This window comes from Chiroxiphia lanceolata, chromosome 10, assembly GCF_009829145.1.
Source record: "Chiroxiphia lanceolata isolate bChiLan1 chromosome 10, bChiLan1.pri, whole genome shotgun sequence".
NCBI lineage: Eukaryota > Metazoa > Chordata > Aves > Passeriformes > Pipridae > Chiroxiphia > Chiroxiphia lanceolata.
Window position 1 is genome coordinate 347441 of NC_045646.1, and position 16642 is coordinate 364082.

General features: G+C 51.7%; 2 protein-coding genes across 3 annotated transcripts; one reads left to right on the forward strand and one right to left on the reverse strand.

The window, feature by feature from the left end:
• Positions 1-2363: 2363 nt before the first annotated feature.
• Positions 2364-4371, reverse strand: SERP1 (stress associated endoplasmic reticulum protein 1). The gene is made up of 3 exons (XM_032698366.1): positions 3968-4371; positions 3807-3882; positions 2364-3713 (listed from the first exon to the last, which is right to left on the reverse strand). The coding sequence occupies exons 1-3, from the start codon at positions 4049-4051 to the stop codon at positions 3673-3675; spliced, it is 201 nt and encodes a 66-aa protein (XP_032554257.1). The 5' UTR covers positions 4052-4371; the 3' UTR covers positions 2364-3672.
• An 87-nt stretch (positions 4372-4458) lies between these two features.
• Positions 4459-16509, forward strand: EIF2A (eukaryotic translation initiation factor 2A). Of its 2 annotated transcripts, none has more exons than XM_032697318.1 (14): positions 4459-4522; positions 5379-5448; positions 5762-5836; positions 6496-6614; positions 7723-7822; positions 8195-8277; positions 9461-9534; positions 9668-9812; positions 10698-10814; positions 12108-12679; positions 13940-14056; positions 14904-15032; positions 15898-15963; positions 16050-16509. In XM_032697318.1, exons 1-14 carry the CDS (start codon positions 4495-4497, stop codon positions 16113-16115), a joined length of 1761 nt encoding a protein of 586 aa, XP_032553209.1. In that variant the 5' UTR covers positions 4459-4494; the 3' UTR covers positions 16116-16509. The 2 variants fall into 2 exon arrangements, with proteins under 2 accessions (XP_032553209.1, XP_032553210.1); XM_032697319.1 differs by lacking the exon at positions 4459-4522 and adding an exon at positions 4567-4588.
• Positions 16510-16642: the final 133 nt, after the last annotated feature.

Here is a 16642-nt window from a genome sequence, read left to right on the forward strand (position 1 = left end):
CTGCAATCAGTGGCTCACTCCAGCTGCACTGAGGAGGATACTGCTAAAGTAAGTAAAAAGGGACAATGTTGGGGACTTCTCAGAACAGGAGTCCCACAGGTAAGTAGTTGATTAAAACTTTCATGGAGGGAACACTGTACCTGTCCATTTTCTGAGTGAAACAGAACAGAGATGTTCGAACCGTGACTGAGGTGGTCAGAGATCCGCTGCCGGGAGCAGAGGGGCACCGAGCCTGTGAGGATGGTCCCAGCACCGCAACCCTCCCGGAGCCGGGCAGGGCCCTGCTCTGCCCCCGGGTGAGGGTGTGGGGCTGTGCCGAGAGCGAGGGGCACGCACACCCCTCAGAGGGGCTGCGGAGGCGCTTGCTCCAAAGGGAGAAACCCTTTAGTAAATCTGCAGGAAATAGAGTTGAAGCAAAGGTTGAACTCACGCTGTTAGAAAACCTTTGTTTGCTTTGCTTCGTTCCTGTAGGTTCGGTGAGCACAGACCGGCCCTTCCGCAGCTCCCGCGCGGGGCCGCGGGACGGCGCTGTGGGGCTGGGACTGTGGGACTGGGACTGTGGGGCTGGGGCGGGGCTGTGGGACTGGGGTGGAGCTGTGGGACTGTGGGGCTGGGACTGTGGGGCTGGGGCGGGGCTGTGGGGCTGTGGGGCGGAGCTGTGTCTGGGGCGGTGCTGTGGGGCGGAGCTGTGTGTGGGGCGGAGCTGTGTGTGGGGCGGCACTGTGGGACTGTGGGGCGGTGTCTGGGGCGGTGCTGTGGGGCGGAGCTGTGTGTGGGGCGGAGCTGTGTGTGGGGCGGCACTGTGGGACTGTGGGGCGGTGCTGTGTCTGGGGCGGTGCTGTGGGGCGGAGCTGTGTGTGGGGCGGGGCTGTGTGTGGGGCGGGGCTGTGGGGCTGTGGGGCGGGGCTGTGTGTGGGGCGGCACTGTGGGACTGTGGGGCGGGGCTGTGTGTGGGGCGGTGCCATGTGTGGGGCGGGGCTGTGTATGGGGCGGTGCTGTGGGAGTGTGGGGCGGGGCCGGGCGGCCATGGTGTGCCGGGGCTGTGGGGCCGGGGCTGTGAGGCCGCGCTGTCGCGCTCGTTCCCGGGGGTCTCTGTGCGAGCCGCCGGTCCCGCCGCCCCCCGGGCCGGTTCCCCGTCGCTACGCGCCCCGCCCGCGGCCCCCCTGTCCCGTGTTCCCCCTGTCCCCCCTGTCCCGTGTTCCCCCTGTCCCGTGTTCCCCCTGTCCCGTGTCCCCCCTGTCCCGTGTCCCCCCTGTCCCGTGTCGCAGCCCGGGGGCTGAGGGGCCGCTCCCCCGCCCGGGGCTGTGCTCGGACAACGCCTGTGGCCGCGGGTCCCCCCGTGCCCCGTGTTCGCAGCCGGCCGGGTGTCGGGGCCGATGTCGCTCACAGGGGCGGATCTGTCAGGGGACATTGTTCCAAGGGGCCCGGTGTTTCCTTGGAGCGGGGAAGGAGCCCTGTCCCAGCCGTGACACCGGGCACAGAGCGGACGCGGGGCCTGGCAGGGGCGCAGGGGAGGCAAACCATGTGCCAGCCCTGATGCGATACTGGAGCGGAGCCGTGCAGCCAGCCCCAAGAAGGCTTCACAGGAAAACAAAAGGCAAGATTCGAGGTAACAGTGAGTTGCGGTGGTTAATGACATCACCTCAGCCAGCTCAGCTCTGCCGAAGAACCTGCCCGTGTCTGCAAACGCAGCCCCGCGTCACACGTCCCCTAGCGCTGGCAACACCTCAGCTGCCAGCGCCTGCAAACGAGAACTGGGGTCTCACCAGGGCAAATAAACCTGAGTGTTGCTCTCTCACGTTTCTGAGAAAAAACAAGCGTGGTGCTTTGCAGCATTTGTACTTGGGCACATGGAGCCAGAGCACAGCTGGGGCCAGGAGGCCTCTCTGGAGATCCCCAGCGCAGCCCCTGCTCCAGCCTGTGGCTGCCCAGGGCCAAGAGCCACTGCAGGGCACAGCACCGCACACACCCCTGCGTCTGGTGCTGGCACCGAAGCAAGACTTCTACTGAGCCTTGAAGAACGAATCCGTACAAGCCACCCCAAACATTCCAGTCCCCAAGGCCCTCGAACAGCTCCTGCAGTGGCAGCAGGAACCTGTCAGACCCGAGGCCTCTGCAGCATTCCCAGGGGCCAGAGAGACGAGTGTGGAGCAGCCACCTGCTGAACCCCTGTGGGGAGATGGGGAGCAGCACCCGGGTGAGTCCAGAGCCCCCACGGCCCCAGACCGGACAGCAGAGCAGGGAATGCCCCACGGCACGGGGGCTCCTCTCGGGGAACAGCCAATTAACCTGTGCTTGGCGTGAAGCAGCCGAATTTCAACACCCAGCACAGCCCCACTTTGCCAACCTCAAGAGAACACAACTTGCATTTGGAAAGAACTTTATTTAAAATCAGCGATTATACAGACTTCCCCCGCTCACAGCACACGAGTGCCCCGGCCCAAGGTCCCCGTCCCCCGGGGGCCAGGCTGGGCACACCCATGGCCGTGCTGGCTTACACCAGTCCCCATGATTCCATACGGGAATACACGAGTACAAAAGATCTGCCCCTTCACAGCTAACAGGCATTTCATTAACCTTGACAGATTTGTTTTCTATTACTTCTAGCATAATCAGACTTTGAATTTGTCTTCTGCTAAGAAACCTGGAAAAAGGAAACTTCCTTTAGCAACTGCGTGCACCAGCAGAGCGATTCACACCCCCTTTGTCACCACAGAGACAGCAGGAGTTGGGGCCATCAGCAGGGAAATATGATCAATAGCAGCATTTTCCATGTGACCTCAAGGAACTGTGATCATCCGTAGGGAAGCAGTTAAGTACTGGATCCACTGTTAGAAGAAATCGAGTTGAAAGCAGGTTTTACCTTAAATAGGATTAAATATATATTGCAAGACACACCACACTCCGCAGGGGCTGCACATAGAAGCAGAACTGTGGGCAGGGGGCAGGGTCCCCCCACCTGCACCAAACATTCCCACACAACATTGTCAAATTTAAAACTATCACCACTGGCTGAAAGTTGTCCAAGGAGTATTTACAGCACAGGCACAGCCGGGAGAGGCCCTGGGAGCTCCACAGTCCGTGACGCTCCGGCGCCGAGTCCCGTCGGGAGCAGGTGCTGCCCGGCCTCGCCAGTCCCTCGGAACCCCGGTGCCCCTACACAGACAAGCGCTTGGCGTGGGTTAGGGCAAAGCTACAGGAGGTGCAGCTGCGAGGACGGCACTGCCACATGCTGCAGTGGGGCCTCCCTGTGCACACGGGTGACGCACGGTGGGGCTCCTCGGGAACATGCTGCACAGTCGGGCTCCAGCCACTGCAAAAATCCCGGCTTCCAGCGTCAAATGAAACCATTTCCAGCTATACAGAGGGTGACACCGGTCTGGGACCGGTGTTTACAAGATGCCAGTTCCTATGGACCTATGTCGCGTTACAGCTCCGTGTACGAGAGACCAGGCTGGATCTTCAGCGAATAAGTAGGTCCACGATTGTAGATCAACAACAGACTTTTATTGCTTTATACATGTGGTGCTGTTCAAGGCACTGTGGCACGGGCTAGAAAACTCGGAATGACTCGTGAAGGGACCTGGAATGCGACACGGCCGGTGCCGCGCGCCGCTCCTCGGCAGTGCTGCGGCGGCCGGGGCCGGCGGGCCATGGCCCGGCCCTGGCCCCTCACATGCCCATCCGGATGCTCTGGATGATCTGGAAGATGGCTGCAAGAGAGCGGAGAAGGGAGCTCGGGGGGCCCGAACGCTGCCGGGCCCGAGGAGCGCCCCGAACAGTGAGCGGGGCCCGCGGCGGCTCACCTGATCCGCAGACCACGAAGATGAACAGCGCCAGCAGCCAGGGCCCGACCGACGCCTTCTCCTCCGGGGCCGTTCTCTGCGGGCACAGCATCGGTCAGCGCGGCCCCCCCGGCCCCGCCGCCCCCCGCCCGCCCGGCCCGGCCCGGCCCGGCCCCGCGCACCGAGGTCTTGGCGACGTTGCCGCGCTGGGTGATGTTCTTGCTGTGCTTCTCGTTGGCCATGCGGATGCGCTGCTTGGCCACCATGGCGGCCCCGCTCAGCTCGGCTCAGCTCGATTCGGCTCAACCCGGCCCGGTTCGGCCCAGCTCAGATCAGCTCAGCTCGGCTCGGCTCAGCCCGGCCCGGTTCGGCCCAATTCAGCTCAGCCCGGCCCGGCTGCTCTCAGCCCGGCCCGGTTCGGCCCAGCTCAGCTCAGCTCAGTGCGGCCCGGTCCGGCCCAGCTCAGCTCAGCTCAGCTCAGTCCGGTCCAGCTCCGCTCCGCTCGGCTCAGCCCGGCCCGGTCCGGCCCGGCCACCGCTGCCGCGTCAGCACCGCGCGCGCCGCACGCCGGGAGCGCGCCGGGGGAGGGGCCGCGCGCGCCAACCCGCGCACGCGCCGCGGCCCCGCCCCGCCTGCGCAACGTGGCGCGCCCTGCGGCCGCCGCGCGCCACTGACCCGGAACCGGAACCGCTGCCCCCCTTGCGCCAAGATGGCGCCGCCCACGCCGCTGCTCGCAGGTGCGTCGGGCCGGGCCGCGCCGGGAGGCGGGCGCGGCGTCGGGCTGGGGCGGTCCGGGTCCGCCAGTACCCACCACCCGTCCCCTCCGCAGGGAGCGCTGCCGCGGCGTGGCCGAGCTCGGCCCTGGCGCCCTTGGCGGTGCCGCTCCCGGGGCCGGGCAGGGCTCGCCGGGCCGTCTCCGGGGGTGCCACCGCTCAGCCCGGCACCCCGCGAGAGCTCCCGGGGCCGCGTGTCCGGGGTTCACCCTTCGGGCGCGGGGGGGTTCTCGCGCGGTTCCCGGGGGGCGTTCGCGGGGCTCGGTCGGTGCGAGGGCTCTTAAGAGCGCTCTTTCTTCTGAGCATCTCCCTGTTCAGCTGTCCCTGACAGCAGGGAGATGTATTTTCCTTCTCTGTGTTTCTAAGCCTTAAAAACCGTATTTGTCTTCGCGTGGGTCGGGGGGCTGCAGCTTCTGCGGGTGGATTTTGGGCCGCTCGGTGCTGTCTGTAACCTGTTGTAAATCTGGATCTCAATGGGTGCCCTGATGGCAGAGCTGGAGAACAGGCTGCAGGCAGGGAGGGGTATGCAGCTTGTGGCTTGTATTTAGGGTGTGTTAAAAGGTCCCTTTGGGGTCTGTCAGGGCCTGAACCCCAGGAAATTGCATTCAGACATGAGAAAAACTGCTTTGCTGCCAGATGGGGGCATGAGCTGCCCAGGGCTCTGGGTCCCCATCCCAGCAGCTGGGCTGGGGGCTCAGGCACACCTCACGTCCTGGATGCCCTTACAGCAAGCAGGGGAACGTCTGTGCCTGTTTTAGGGTTCACAGCTTAGCACAACTGCTTTGGACAATTTGAAATGAGTTCCTTGTTTCCATTTCAGTGAGAGGGTCCGAAGGGCTGTACATGGTGAACGGGCCCCCCAGTTTCACAGAGAGCTCGGCGTTCCAGAGGTACTGCTGTCACTGGCTCTGATCTTTCGTGCAAAAAAACCGGTTTTGTAAAAAGTAAAGGTAGATTCTGGAATTGGAAAATGTGTAAATATAAGTGAATTATTTCTTCCTGTTACTGGTTCAGGAAATGGATGGTTTGGGAGGCTTTGTGGTTGCCTGAGGTGTGACTGCCAGGTGACAGTCCCTGAACAGGGGCAGCAGGGACCGCAGGGCTCATTGAGGGCACAGCAGGAAATGTGTTGCTTTTTGGTTTTGTTAAAACATCTTCACTTGGGCACTATTGACGACTCATGCGCATTTCTTATTTCTTTAGGGACTCTGGAAAAAATTGCAAAGCTGTTGCTTTTAGCAAGGATGGCTCTCTCTTTGCCTGGTGCAATGGAGAAAAGTGGGTGCATTTTATGTTCTTAATCTTAAATTTGTGTGAAATAAATTGGATCAGTTATGCCCTGTGACTCTTTTCTGTGTAAAGCCTGTTGCTGTTAGTGCAAGTATTTGCCTGCACATTTTAAATGCAGTTTATTTTTGCATTCTTCACAGTAGTGGCTTTGTTTCCTGACTCTCAGATGAAATATTTGCTGTTCTCCTGTGTATAATGCACCCATTCCTGTGTAATCTGCACGTGCTTTATTTGTTTGGTTGTTTTTTTGTTCACAGCTCCCAGTACCTGGTTTCTGGGATGAATTAATTAGTAAAGCCCGCAGGAAATAAAGACTCTGTGCACCTTATGTACCAACATCACAAGATTCCTTTTTTGTAGACCAGGCGCATTTTAGAGTTCACTCTCTTCTTCAGGGCTTACAGATAAAAATACATGTTCTGTTTTGATCTGTGCTCTCACTTTTTCTGTCATGCCTGGGTATCTGGTTTTAAAATGTGCTCTTGCAAAAATTTAGTAAAAGCAGGAAGGGAAGAAAGCTCTTCTAACTGTGTTACATTGGCTAAATTTGGGACAGACTTAGGAGAGTCAAATACATGAACAGTTCTCTTAGCAATTAATTAACTATTGTAAGCATGTTTTGTTGAAATAGCATCTTTTGGTTCCAGAGTAAACGTTGTTAATGTCACCAGAGCTGAGTTACTGCGTTCCTTTGATCTCCCAAAGGCAGTTTGCCTTGAATTCTCGCCAAAGAATAATGTTCTGGCCACGTGGCAGGTCTATGCAAGTGAGTATTGTGGCAGCTGGGCAGGCACCCGGCGTGTGTGCATGTCTGAAGTGGGCTGGCAGCCTCTCCAGGACCTGACTGCTCTCTGCAGGACATTTATTGGCTCAATGAGCAGTACAGAAAGTGCATGAAGGGTCTGTGGGTGATCAGGGGCACGGTGGTGGAGTGAGGGATGCCATCCTACAAACACTGGATCAGAGGGCACGTGCTGCAGTTACTGTGAGCGAATCCCGTGTTTCCCCGCAGCGGGAGCTGGTCGTGGTGCCGTGTGTGGGCAATGTCTGTGCAGGCAGATTGTGTTCCTGTGCAGACAGGGCACGTCAGACGCCTTCCTGCAGGAGTTGTGTCCTCCCCTGGGTGCAGTGCCTGAAGTGTTGTCCCTGTCCAGGGCTTTATTCCCTTCCCTGCCTCTGCAGGGGTTCTTCCTGACTCGGAGAGCCCCAGTCCTTTAAGAGCAGTGTGTCTTACGCAGACAGCGCAAATGCTGCCTCAGGAAGAGCTGGGCAAGAGCTGGGCCTTGGGAAGTGGCCTGGGACAGGCTGTAGGATGAGAGAAAGCAGCAGAAACTGTGAGCTGTTCAGGGTCTGTCCTGAATCACTGACAGCCATAGGCAGGCTGTGGTATCTGGGGTAAGGAGGAGGGTACAGAGAGTTTAAAAGCAGCAGAACTATTTTGCATGTCTTGCAGAGAAAGCTGTGACTTCCATGGGATGGACAAAATCACGGCACTCCCATGAGAGCAAAATGTAAGAGTGGAGAACATGCCTCCATTGTTTGCCACAAGGATGGTTTTTGATTTTGGTTAAGAACAAGCATTAAAGAGCTGTGCAGGTGGTGTTGGCCCCAGCCCTGCAGTGGGGAGTAGAAACCCTACACCTTCAAATGTGAGTTCTTTCTGCAGAGGGAAAGACTGAGGTTAATAGGTGCAGCAGTCAGCAGCCATGGGTTTGGCCCCTCAGGGGCAGGATGCTGCTTGTTAGAAGTTCCTGTGTGGGTGGGTGTTTGCAGAGCTGTGAGGTGGGGTGTCCTGGTGAAGCAGGTCTAATCCCCAGGTGGGGTGTCCTGGTGAAGCAGGTCTAATCCCCAGAGACCACCGTGTTTTCTTGCAGCTGGGAAGGATGGCACAGCGGGGGTGCCCAACCTGCAGCTCCATGATCTGAGAACCGGAAAATGCTTAAAGTCCTTCATCCAGAAAAAGATGCAGAACTGGTAAATAACCCTTCCAGATGCTAATTGTTTGCAAAGAAATTCAGTTTCCAAAGTCTGATCCAGGTAAATGGAGCTGTTTTTGGGGTGTTGGCTTTCAAGCCAGTGCCTGCTGCTGGCTAAAGGCCAGTCTGGGCTCGTGAGTGCTGGTGTGCAGCTCATTGTTAATTCACCCTCCTTTTGCACCACAGACGAAGCTGGGCAGGCAATAACTGAGTCCCCTTGCATATTTTTTGCTATGTAGATGTTATTTGTCCATAATATGAAACATATCATATTAGACCTGGCTGAGCTTTAGAAAGGGAGGGGAAAACAATCCTGGAGTGCTAAAGATGAGCATGATTTAGTGTTTCTGACTTTTGCTTTGAATTACAGGTGTCCTTGCTGGGCAGATGATGAAAGCATTTGTGCCAGGAATGTGAACAATGAAGTGCATTTCTTTGAAAACAACAACTTCAGTACGCAAGTATTTCTCTACATTTCATTCATTCTGTAAATGCTGCTTCTTTTGGGGGGTGGTTTTCTTTTTCAAGTTTTTCCTTGTTTCTTCTTTGCTTGCTTTATATTTTAAATATTGCCTATATTCTATTTGAATTTGGAATTCAGAATCATTATGCTTTACTGAGCTGTGTTTTCACTTATTTATCTTTTCACTGCCATATGTGGTATGAAATGCATCTGATTTTCAGTTAAAGAGGCTTGATTCTATATTCTTTCTCATGTAATGAGATCCAGGAAATTGTCAGTAAGAATGTGATCTGTGATTACTTCTTTGGGTTATGTGTGTTCTGCCAATAAACTGTTAAAAAATAGCTTGTTAAAAAATTTGTATCAATGGCAAATATGAAGTAGCAAAGCCTGAAAATTTTTACCAAGGAGATTTAATACTGGTGGTAGAATATTTGGAGTCAATAGAAGTCAGAAAGGGAACAGGGAGGAAAAAAGTAGGGGGTTAAAAATTAATTAGAACAAAGCCGTAAAGGAATTAAAGAAAACTGAGGGGAGAACAGTGTGTGGTTTTGTGTTCTTTGTTTTAAATGTAAAGCTGGTACAAGAATTACAGCTATAAGAGATAGGGTTTCCTGAGAATTAGCCCTGCTGATGTTAATGAAGCTGTGGGAAGCAGAGAATGTCAGTCTCAGCAGGAGGTCTGCTGGCAGTGCACATTCCTGGCTGCAGTGAGGCTCTGGGGTGCTGCTGTTCCCAGCAGCTGTTTGTGGAAAGGATTCAGCCAAGAACAGGCCTCTGAGTGCTTCCTGTGGGGAAGGTGTGAGGGGAGAGCCCCTGTCTCTGTAATGGTACCTGTTCCCTGGATGTGGCTGAAGCCAGCACAGATAAGGTGAAGAACACCTGCTTTAAGCACAAGTGTTCACTTGGGATTTGCAGGCTTCCTGTGCTGTTTGGACTTCCAAATACTAAATACTGGGCTTCAGACCTAGGCTTGGTTCAAGTTGGTTTTGTAAATAGAACTGTGATGAAATGGGAAAGTAATGGCTGTTTGCCTAGTAAAAGAACTCCTTTATGGTTACCCTTACTGATCTGTGTTATGCAGGATACAGCTCCATAGAAGGGTGTGGTTAGGTCATCCAGGTAATGTGGTTTGTCATTAACATCACACATCTATGGCCTTTTTCTTGGCAGACACCATTGCAAATAAGCTGCATTTACAGAAGGTCAGTGATTTTGTGTTGTCCCCAGGAGCACAGCCAACCAAGGTACTTCTGATCCCATTTCCAATCTTTTTCTCAGTTTTCTTAAAAAAAAAAAAAGACTGTGATGTTAATACAACACAGTGGTAGTACCTGTGGCCTGTGCTTTGAGCTGCAGTGACTCTGGTGGCTGTTGCAGGTTGCTGTGTATGTCCCGGGCAGCAAAGGGGCCCCGTCCTTCGTGCGGCTCTACCAGTACCCCAACTTCGCGGGCCCGCAGTCGGCGCTCGCCAACAAGAGCTTCTTCAAGGCTGACAGGGTGACAATGCTGTGGAACAAGAAAGGTACAACAGCTGTCTATTGGAACTTTTATATTCGGCCCATTTTGGATTGTATTTCTTTGTTTACTGGGGGGGGTGGTGCATTTAATTTGCATAGGCAGATAAACCCTGAGGACAGCCATTAATGCCAACACAGTGCTAAGATGCAGTTCTGCCCACCCTGGAGTGCTCAGCACTTTCCTGTGACTGTCACGATTTTGTATGTTGTAACTGAGAGTGTTCTATATGTGCTGGTAAATCTTGGAGTTGAATAGCAAATTCCTATATAAGTTTGCATTCTGTGTTGATAGTGTATTTAGATTGTAAATATAAGACCGGTTTGTGCTCTGGTATAATCTTAATCTGTAGAATTGTACATATGCAGACGTGTCACAACTGGAATGAGCTGACAGGGCTCTGTGCTTTGTTGTTTGTTAGCAACAAGCTGTTTCAGAGTAATTTTGTAAAAACCACTTTACTTCAACTCGCATAGTTTGTAATACAGGGCAGGTGTTACACACATGTGGAAACCATGCATGAGCACATGGCTTTGGATAACAGATGTGTAAACAGCAGCTGTTGGTGCAACGTGTTACTCAAGGGCTGATCAGGAGCTTTGGTTTCTGTCTTAGAAATATTGTTTTTATGGCTGCAAAGTACGTTCACTGGCTTGTGATCCAGCAGTGAATGAACAGATCGAGCTTACACTTTCCATCTGGTCCATTTGGGTTAACATTAGAACAAACTCAGTGCAGAAGAGAATGATGCCAGCGCTGTCACACAAGGAACCAGCTAGAACTCCTAGCAGAGCGATTCCCCTATGTGCAGTGCAGTGTTTGCAGGGGTGGTTTGTGCAGTGGCTGGGGTGGTTTGCAGCAGCTGTGCTGCACTGACTGTGTGTGTTCCCAGCCACGGCCGTGCTGGTGGTGGCCAGCACCGAGGTGGACAAAACGGGGGCGTCGTACTACGGGGAGCAGACCCTGCACTACATCGCGGCCAACGGGGAGAGCGCCGTCGTGCAGCTGCGTGAGTGCCGGCCTGGGCGGGACGGGGCTGCTTACTGCACTGCGGGGAGCTGCAAAACAAAATCAAGTGCTTTCAGCAAAAAATCCTTCACCACTTTTTTTTTTTTACCTCTGGAGTAAGATGTTGGGGTTTGTGGTTTGGGGTTTTTTTAATTGCTATATTATCTTACCTTTGATATACTTGGAGTGAGTGGTGCCTCATTCCCTGTGGAGCTGGACTTCTGGTTGCTTTTGAAGGTCCAATTTTGAAGCTTTTTTCCACACTGGCATTTGCAGAGGGAGTTGGTTCCTGACTAAGATGTGGTGCTGCTGCAGGCTCTGCCTGAGCTGTGGAGCCCGCATGGAGCTGCCCTCATCTACAGCCGCTGCTGTCACCAGATGTGATTTTCTGTCACACTTCTGTCTCTGAGCTGCACTGGGTTAATGTCACTGAAAAGGTTTTGAAGGGGGACACACAGACAGTGTGATTATACACCCTCCTTTCCAAAGATAATGAGACTTCAGAGTGACAACAGGAATGAACCATTTAACTCAGTTGCAGATTTTGGGTCAGCTCTGGATTAAGGATTCAGTAATGTACTTGGCATTTGCCTGAACTATGGGTAAAGATATCCAGATTATGAAAAGTTATAATGGCCTGTGGTTTGTATTTATGCCTGGATATTTTATGCAAATTTTCATCACTAATTCATCATTCTTCAGTATCTCCTAATGTTCCAACCCATAGAATATCTTCTAACAGTACCAAGTTTTGATCATGATGTGTAAAACCATTTCTGTGTGCTCACTCGCATTAAAATCGGGTTTATAAAATACTGTGCATGGGCGTTGTCCAAAGGTAACTTAGGTTACTATTACTTACCACTACAAAGCTGAGCTACACAATATTTCTTAGATTAAAAAAAGAGGAACTATTATCCAGCTGGTATAAAACTCCTGTTTTCGCAGGTTTCCAGTGGGACAGTTTAAGAAGGTCCTGAGGTCATACTTGAGTAACGAGGAAAAAAAATAAAGGATTTTTTTTACATGACAAGCTATGCTTACTGTAAAAGTGCTGGTGCTGACTCTACAGAGGTAATTTGGAATGGCTGCAGTTATTGTTGCAAACCGTAACTAAAGTTATGAGAACATAAAAGGCTGTTTCTCCCTCTGTTGTTAGCAGAATTAATTTTCACTGTCAATAATTGCATCACACCGTTTTTGCAAAGCATGAAGAATTGCTATGGATTTTATTTTGGCTCGCACTGAAAAAATGCAACCTCCCAACAGTTGTCTGTGTTTCCTTTTCCTTTAGCAAAAAATGGCCCTATTTATGATGTTGCCTGGAGCCCCAATTCTCTTGAGTTCTGTGCTGTGTATGGTTTCATGCCTGCCAAAGCCACAATTTTTAACCTGAAATGTGACCCCGTGTTTGATTTTGGCACTGGGCCTCGCAACGCTGCCTACTACAGCCCCCACGGACACATCCTGGTGCTGGCAGGGTTTGGGAACCTCAGGGGGCAGATGGAAGTGTGGGATGTTAAAAACTACAAACTCATTTCCAAGCCCGTGGCCTCGGATTCCACGTACTTTGCGTGGTGTCCCGACGGGGAGCACATTGTGACAGCTACCTGCGCTCCCCGGCTCCGGGTCGGCAACGGGTACAAGGTCTGGCACTACACGGGCTCTGTGCTGCACACCTACGAGGTGCCATCCAACGAGGAGATGTGGCAAGTGTCCTGGCAGCCCTTCCCGGACGGGGTGTTCCCGGAGAGAGCGGTGAGGTACCAGGCGGTCCCCAGCGAGGTGCCCGGTGCGGAGCCGAAGCCTGCGCAGGCGTACAGACCTCCTGCCCTGAGGAACAAGCCCGTGACCAGCTCCAAGCTCGTGAGTAGCAGTGTCCTGGGGCAATGAATTGTCGTGTCTCATGGCTTTGTTTGGAGCTGGGCCTCATGTATGTGCGTGTTTTGGAGGAGGAACATGAGGAGAGGAACGGGGCTGACAGCAGCACTGAGGGGGTTTGGAGGGATTTGGATAACCCTCTTTGGCACTTTCCTCACGCTTTGCAAGGTGTGCTAGGAAACTCCTGTTTCTTTGGCCGAAATACTGTCCTGTCACAAAGCATTTGCAGACTTTAATAATGCTCTCTGCAGTGTGCACTAGAATACTAAACTGCACATGTGGTTTGCAGTGAAACTGGGCGCTCTTGTTAGGACAGAAGCCTCTGATTTGGGTGACCTGACTCACCAGTCTGAGCTCAGCCAGCCTGGGGGTTGACTGGCCTCCCAAAAGCCACTCTTCTTTGGTTTTTTTTCCTAAGGTAAGTTTATTTGCTAGAAAGAGATTGGATCAGTAGAAAGTCAGCTGCAGCTTAAACACCTTTCAGTACAGTGACCTACTTGTCTAATTAGTTTCTTTTCTGCAGGTTTTCAAAGTAGGCTGCGTAGCAGCTGGTTCCATTTAACAACTGCACCCTTGGTGTTTGAGTCCCAGAGAGCTTTGATTCTGAGCCTGGTGCTTTTGAAGGAGACTCAGCCTGTGAACTGTGCTCACAAACCATCCATGAGCAGAGGGAGTAGGGAGAAGACACATTAAAAAAATAGTTCTATTTACTTATGGGCAAAAAAATCTTGTTGTATGCATTAAAACAATACAGCATCACAGTTAACTGTTATCTGAAAAACACTGAACAACCCTCCCTTCTCATCCCCCATGGTCCCCCAAAAACCCTCCATCTCCCTTCCCAGCACCCAGCCTTCCTCTCTGGTCACCAGGAGTTTTGAGTCAAACAGCCGTCAACAACAGCAAAATGCCAAGCTCTGCTCACTTTGTGCTGGGTTATTCCTCTTGGATTTTATTTCCCCTCAAAATAGAAAACATCATGATTTTGTTATTTTATCAGAAATCTATGAAATTTTTGGGATGCACAGGGTAGTCCCATCTAAACTTGAGTGGATGAGTTTGAAACCCTTGTCACAGTCTTTGGCTACTCCAAGGAATGCATACTTTTATTCCTCCCTTCCTTTCTTTGTTTTTCCTTCTTCCTTTCTGGTTCATCTTTGCATATGATGTTGTCTTAGGTAGGTTTTGGGTTTTCTGTGCCAACTGGGAATACAGGCTTTTAACTTCATTTTGTGTATCCTGCAGCACGAGGACGAGCCACCCCAGAACATGAAACCCCCTTTGGGAGGTGGTGATAAGCCACTGTCTAAAACAGCTCTCAAAAATCAGAGGAAACATGAAGCAAAGAAGGCTGCTAAACAGGTACTGCGGAAGTCGTTCTTTCAAGGATAATGTTAGTTAGTTAATTAGTTTTCCCAAAGGACACCGGTCAGTCTCAGAGCAGTGACCTGTGCACGGAGAGCCCTCCACACATCTCGCCTGTGCTGCGGTGTGGGGAGGGCAGCAGAGTTCAGCCAGACTAAAGCAGGCATAAAAGCATGACTTAGAGTAACAGCTTTGGGGAGTTGCTGTGAATGTGTGGAGATGAAGTAATTCTGGCCTTTCACCTTCTGCAGAGCGTGTTTTGGTGTTGGGTGGGAGGTCAGAATGGGCCGGGTACTGGGATGTGTCCCCAGCAGGACAGGGCTGAGGTGTGTTTTCAAGGCAGACCAGAGACAGGCTGTTTGTCACCCCTTGACTTGCTATTCTTTGACTAGGTAGAAGAACGTCAGCTTTTGGTATTAGCCTTCCAATTCCTACAAACCTCTGAAGCGATAATTTCTTTAAATAAGATTTTTTAGATTTCTTGCACTGGTTTTGAGCCCTTTCTTTTGCTTCAGAGACAATGACCCAGTTTGCTTTATAAAACATTTGTGTGTGTGTCTATCATGTCACCCTTACTGACATGTGCTGTATATATGGTTGGTGTCTTGAGGAAGTAGAAATTCAACAAGAAACAGCATGTGAGTTGTTCTAGATAAGCCTTTGTCCCTGGAAAGAGATCCAGAGGTAATGCAATATATCAGAGCAAGTCGTGCACGCATTTTGGAATACACCAGCAAACTAGTGAAAGAAGAAATACTAAATGGATGCCTTAAAGTGATTAAAGACATTTTTCAATCTCTTTGCAATCCAATGTATTTTCTGGATCATGCATTTCTGTCTACAGGAGGCCAAAGCTGATGCAAACCAGGGCCCTGCCCAGGCCCCAGCGCCACAGAACACCCCACGGAACGCTGTGCCTGCCACCACCACGGGAGATCCTGAAGTGGACAAGAAGATAAAGAATTTGAAAAAGGTGAGGCTTTTTTTTTTCCTAACAGACAACAATGTCTCCAAGACCAGCGTGAGGGTGAGGTGAGCTAGGCTCAGGAGGATGCATTTACATCCATGGTAATGTCTTGAATTTGTAGCCAACTTCCTCTGCTTTCCCAGCGTGTGCAGCAGTGGAGGCCATCGCATGGCAGAGCTCCTGAAGGGCCCATCAGAGGTGGCAGTGCGGAACCACTGCCAGCTGCAGGGAGGAGTGTTCCAGGCTCCAGTTAGGAATGCTGTGGAGATGCAGCCAGTCCCCAGCTGAGGGGCAGGTTGCACTGAAAGGTGTTGGTGCTCAGACAGGAGCTGTGTGGGCTCCATGGTTGTTGGGTCCTGGGTCCAACAAGGGAACCATGCCTTTGTGGTTGGCCTTGTGGTGCAAGTGTGAAGTTTACTGCCAGTCTTGAGAATTCTTGGATTAAATAATTTCAGAACAGAAATTGTTTAGCTCAGGCTAGAGAACTCACATTTCTCTTGGCGACCTTCTGCTTTTTATTGTCTCTGGATTAACATTCCAGGCTTTCTGAGGAAAATGTGTGAAGAAGAGAGATAGTGATGGAGTAATTTGAGTTTGGATCCAGCCCTTCAGCAAGACAGTGAACGGTGCTCGTTTCAGAGAGGAGGAAGTGCTGCTGTTCTCTAGGTTTTGTTCTTGAAAGAAATGTTTGTTGTAGGTGGGAAATTCTGGATTGAGTATCTGGAGATTCTTAAAGGGAATGTGCCTTCCACAGAGACCTGCCTCCAGATGCCTCAGGCAATTGCAAGTGGAACAACTTCTAAGACTTTTTTTTTATTCTTGATTCACCAATATTTTGTGTTAGAGTGGCTTTTTGTATTTTTTTTTACAGAAGCTGAAGGCAATTGAGCAGCTGAAAGAACAGGCAGCTGCCGGCAAACAGCTTGAGAAGAATCAGGTATGGTTAAGATCTGTGCAGTTTATTCAAGGTTAATTTTATAATAAGCTACATCTGTGACGTCTTATGCTTTTTTTTTGTTCTAGGTAGAGAAGATTCAGAAAGAAGCTGCTCTCCTTAAAGAACTGGAAGATCTAGAACTGGGTGTTTAAAACTTGCTGGAGCTCCAGTATGGCGCTAACATGAAGTTCATGCAAAATGTAGTTTATTTTTAACTTGAACACAGTAAAATGTTTCAGCAAATGACTAAGGGTGCGAAAGTCCACAGCAATGCACATTTGCCTTTAAAAAAGTTTTCCTAAAGATTTGTGCACTTGTGAAACCCTAAAGTAATGAATATCCATCAGCCAGTTCTGCTGCTGTTCCAACCAGAAACATGCTCCTTTTCTGGAGCATATTGCCTAAAATAGTCTGGTTTTCCTTGTTCAGGTGGGGGGAGGGAAGCCGATGAAAACATTTGATAGCTTTATTATATTTAAAGAGAGATGGGATCTTTATGCAGTAACGGAATGTAGATAAAAATAAAGAGCATTTAATAGTAAAGAAGCGTGTTTGTTCCGTTGCAGGGCCCCTTTAACCGCCGCGGGCTCGGGCGGCCGCCGCTCCCTCAGGGCCCTCCCGGCCTCCCCTCACGGACACCCCGGGCCCGCCCCCCGCGCCCGCGTGACCTCGGCGAGGC

Coding starts and splice junctions, on each gene's coding strand:
- SERP1 (XM_032698366.1), bottom strand. CDS start 4,051: ATGGTGGCCAAGCAGCGCATCCGCATGGCCAACGAGAAGCACAGCAAG. Junction 3,883..3,967: donor GCAACGTCGCCAAGACCTCG/GTGCGCGGGGCC, acceptor CTGTGCCCGCAG/AGAACGGCCCCGGAGGAGAA. Junction 3,714..3,806: donor CTTCGTGGTCTGCGGATCAG/GTGAGCCGCCGC, acceptor GCTCTCTTGCAG/CCATCTTCCAGATCATCCAG.
- EIF2A (XM_032697318.1), top strand. CDS start 4,495: ATGGCGCCGCCCACGCCGCTGCTCGCAG. Junction 12,680..13,939: donor CCGTGACCAGCTCCAAGCTC/GTGAGTAGCAGT, acceptor TGTATCCTGCAG/CACGAGGACGAGCCACCCCA. Junction 14,057..14,903: donor CAAAGAAGGCTGCTAAACAG/GTACTGCGGAAG, acceptor TTCTGTCTACAG/GAGGCCAAAGCTGATGCAAA.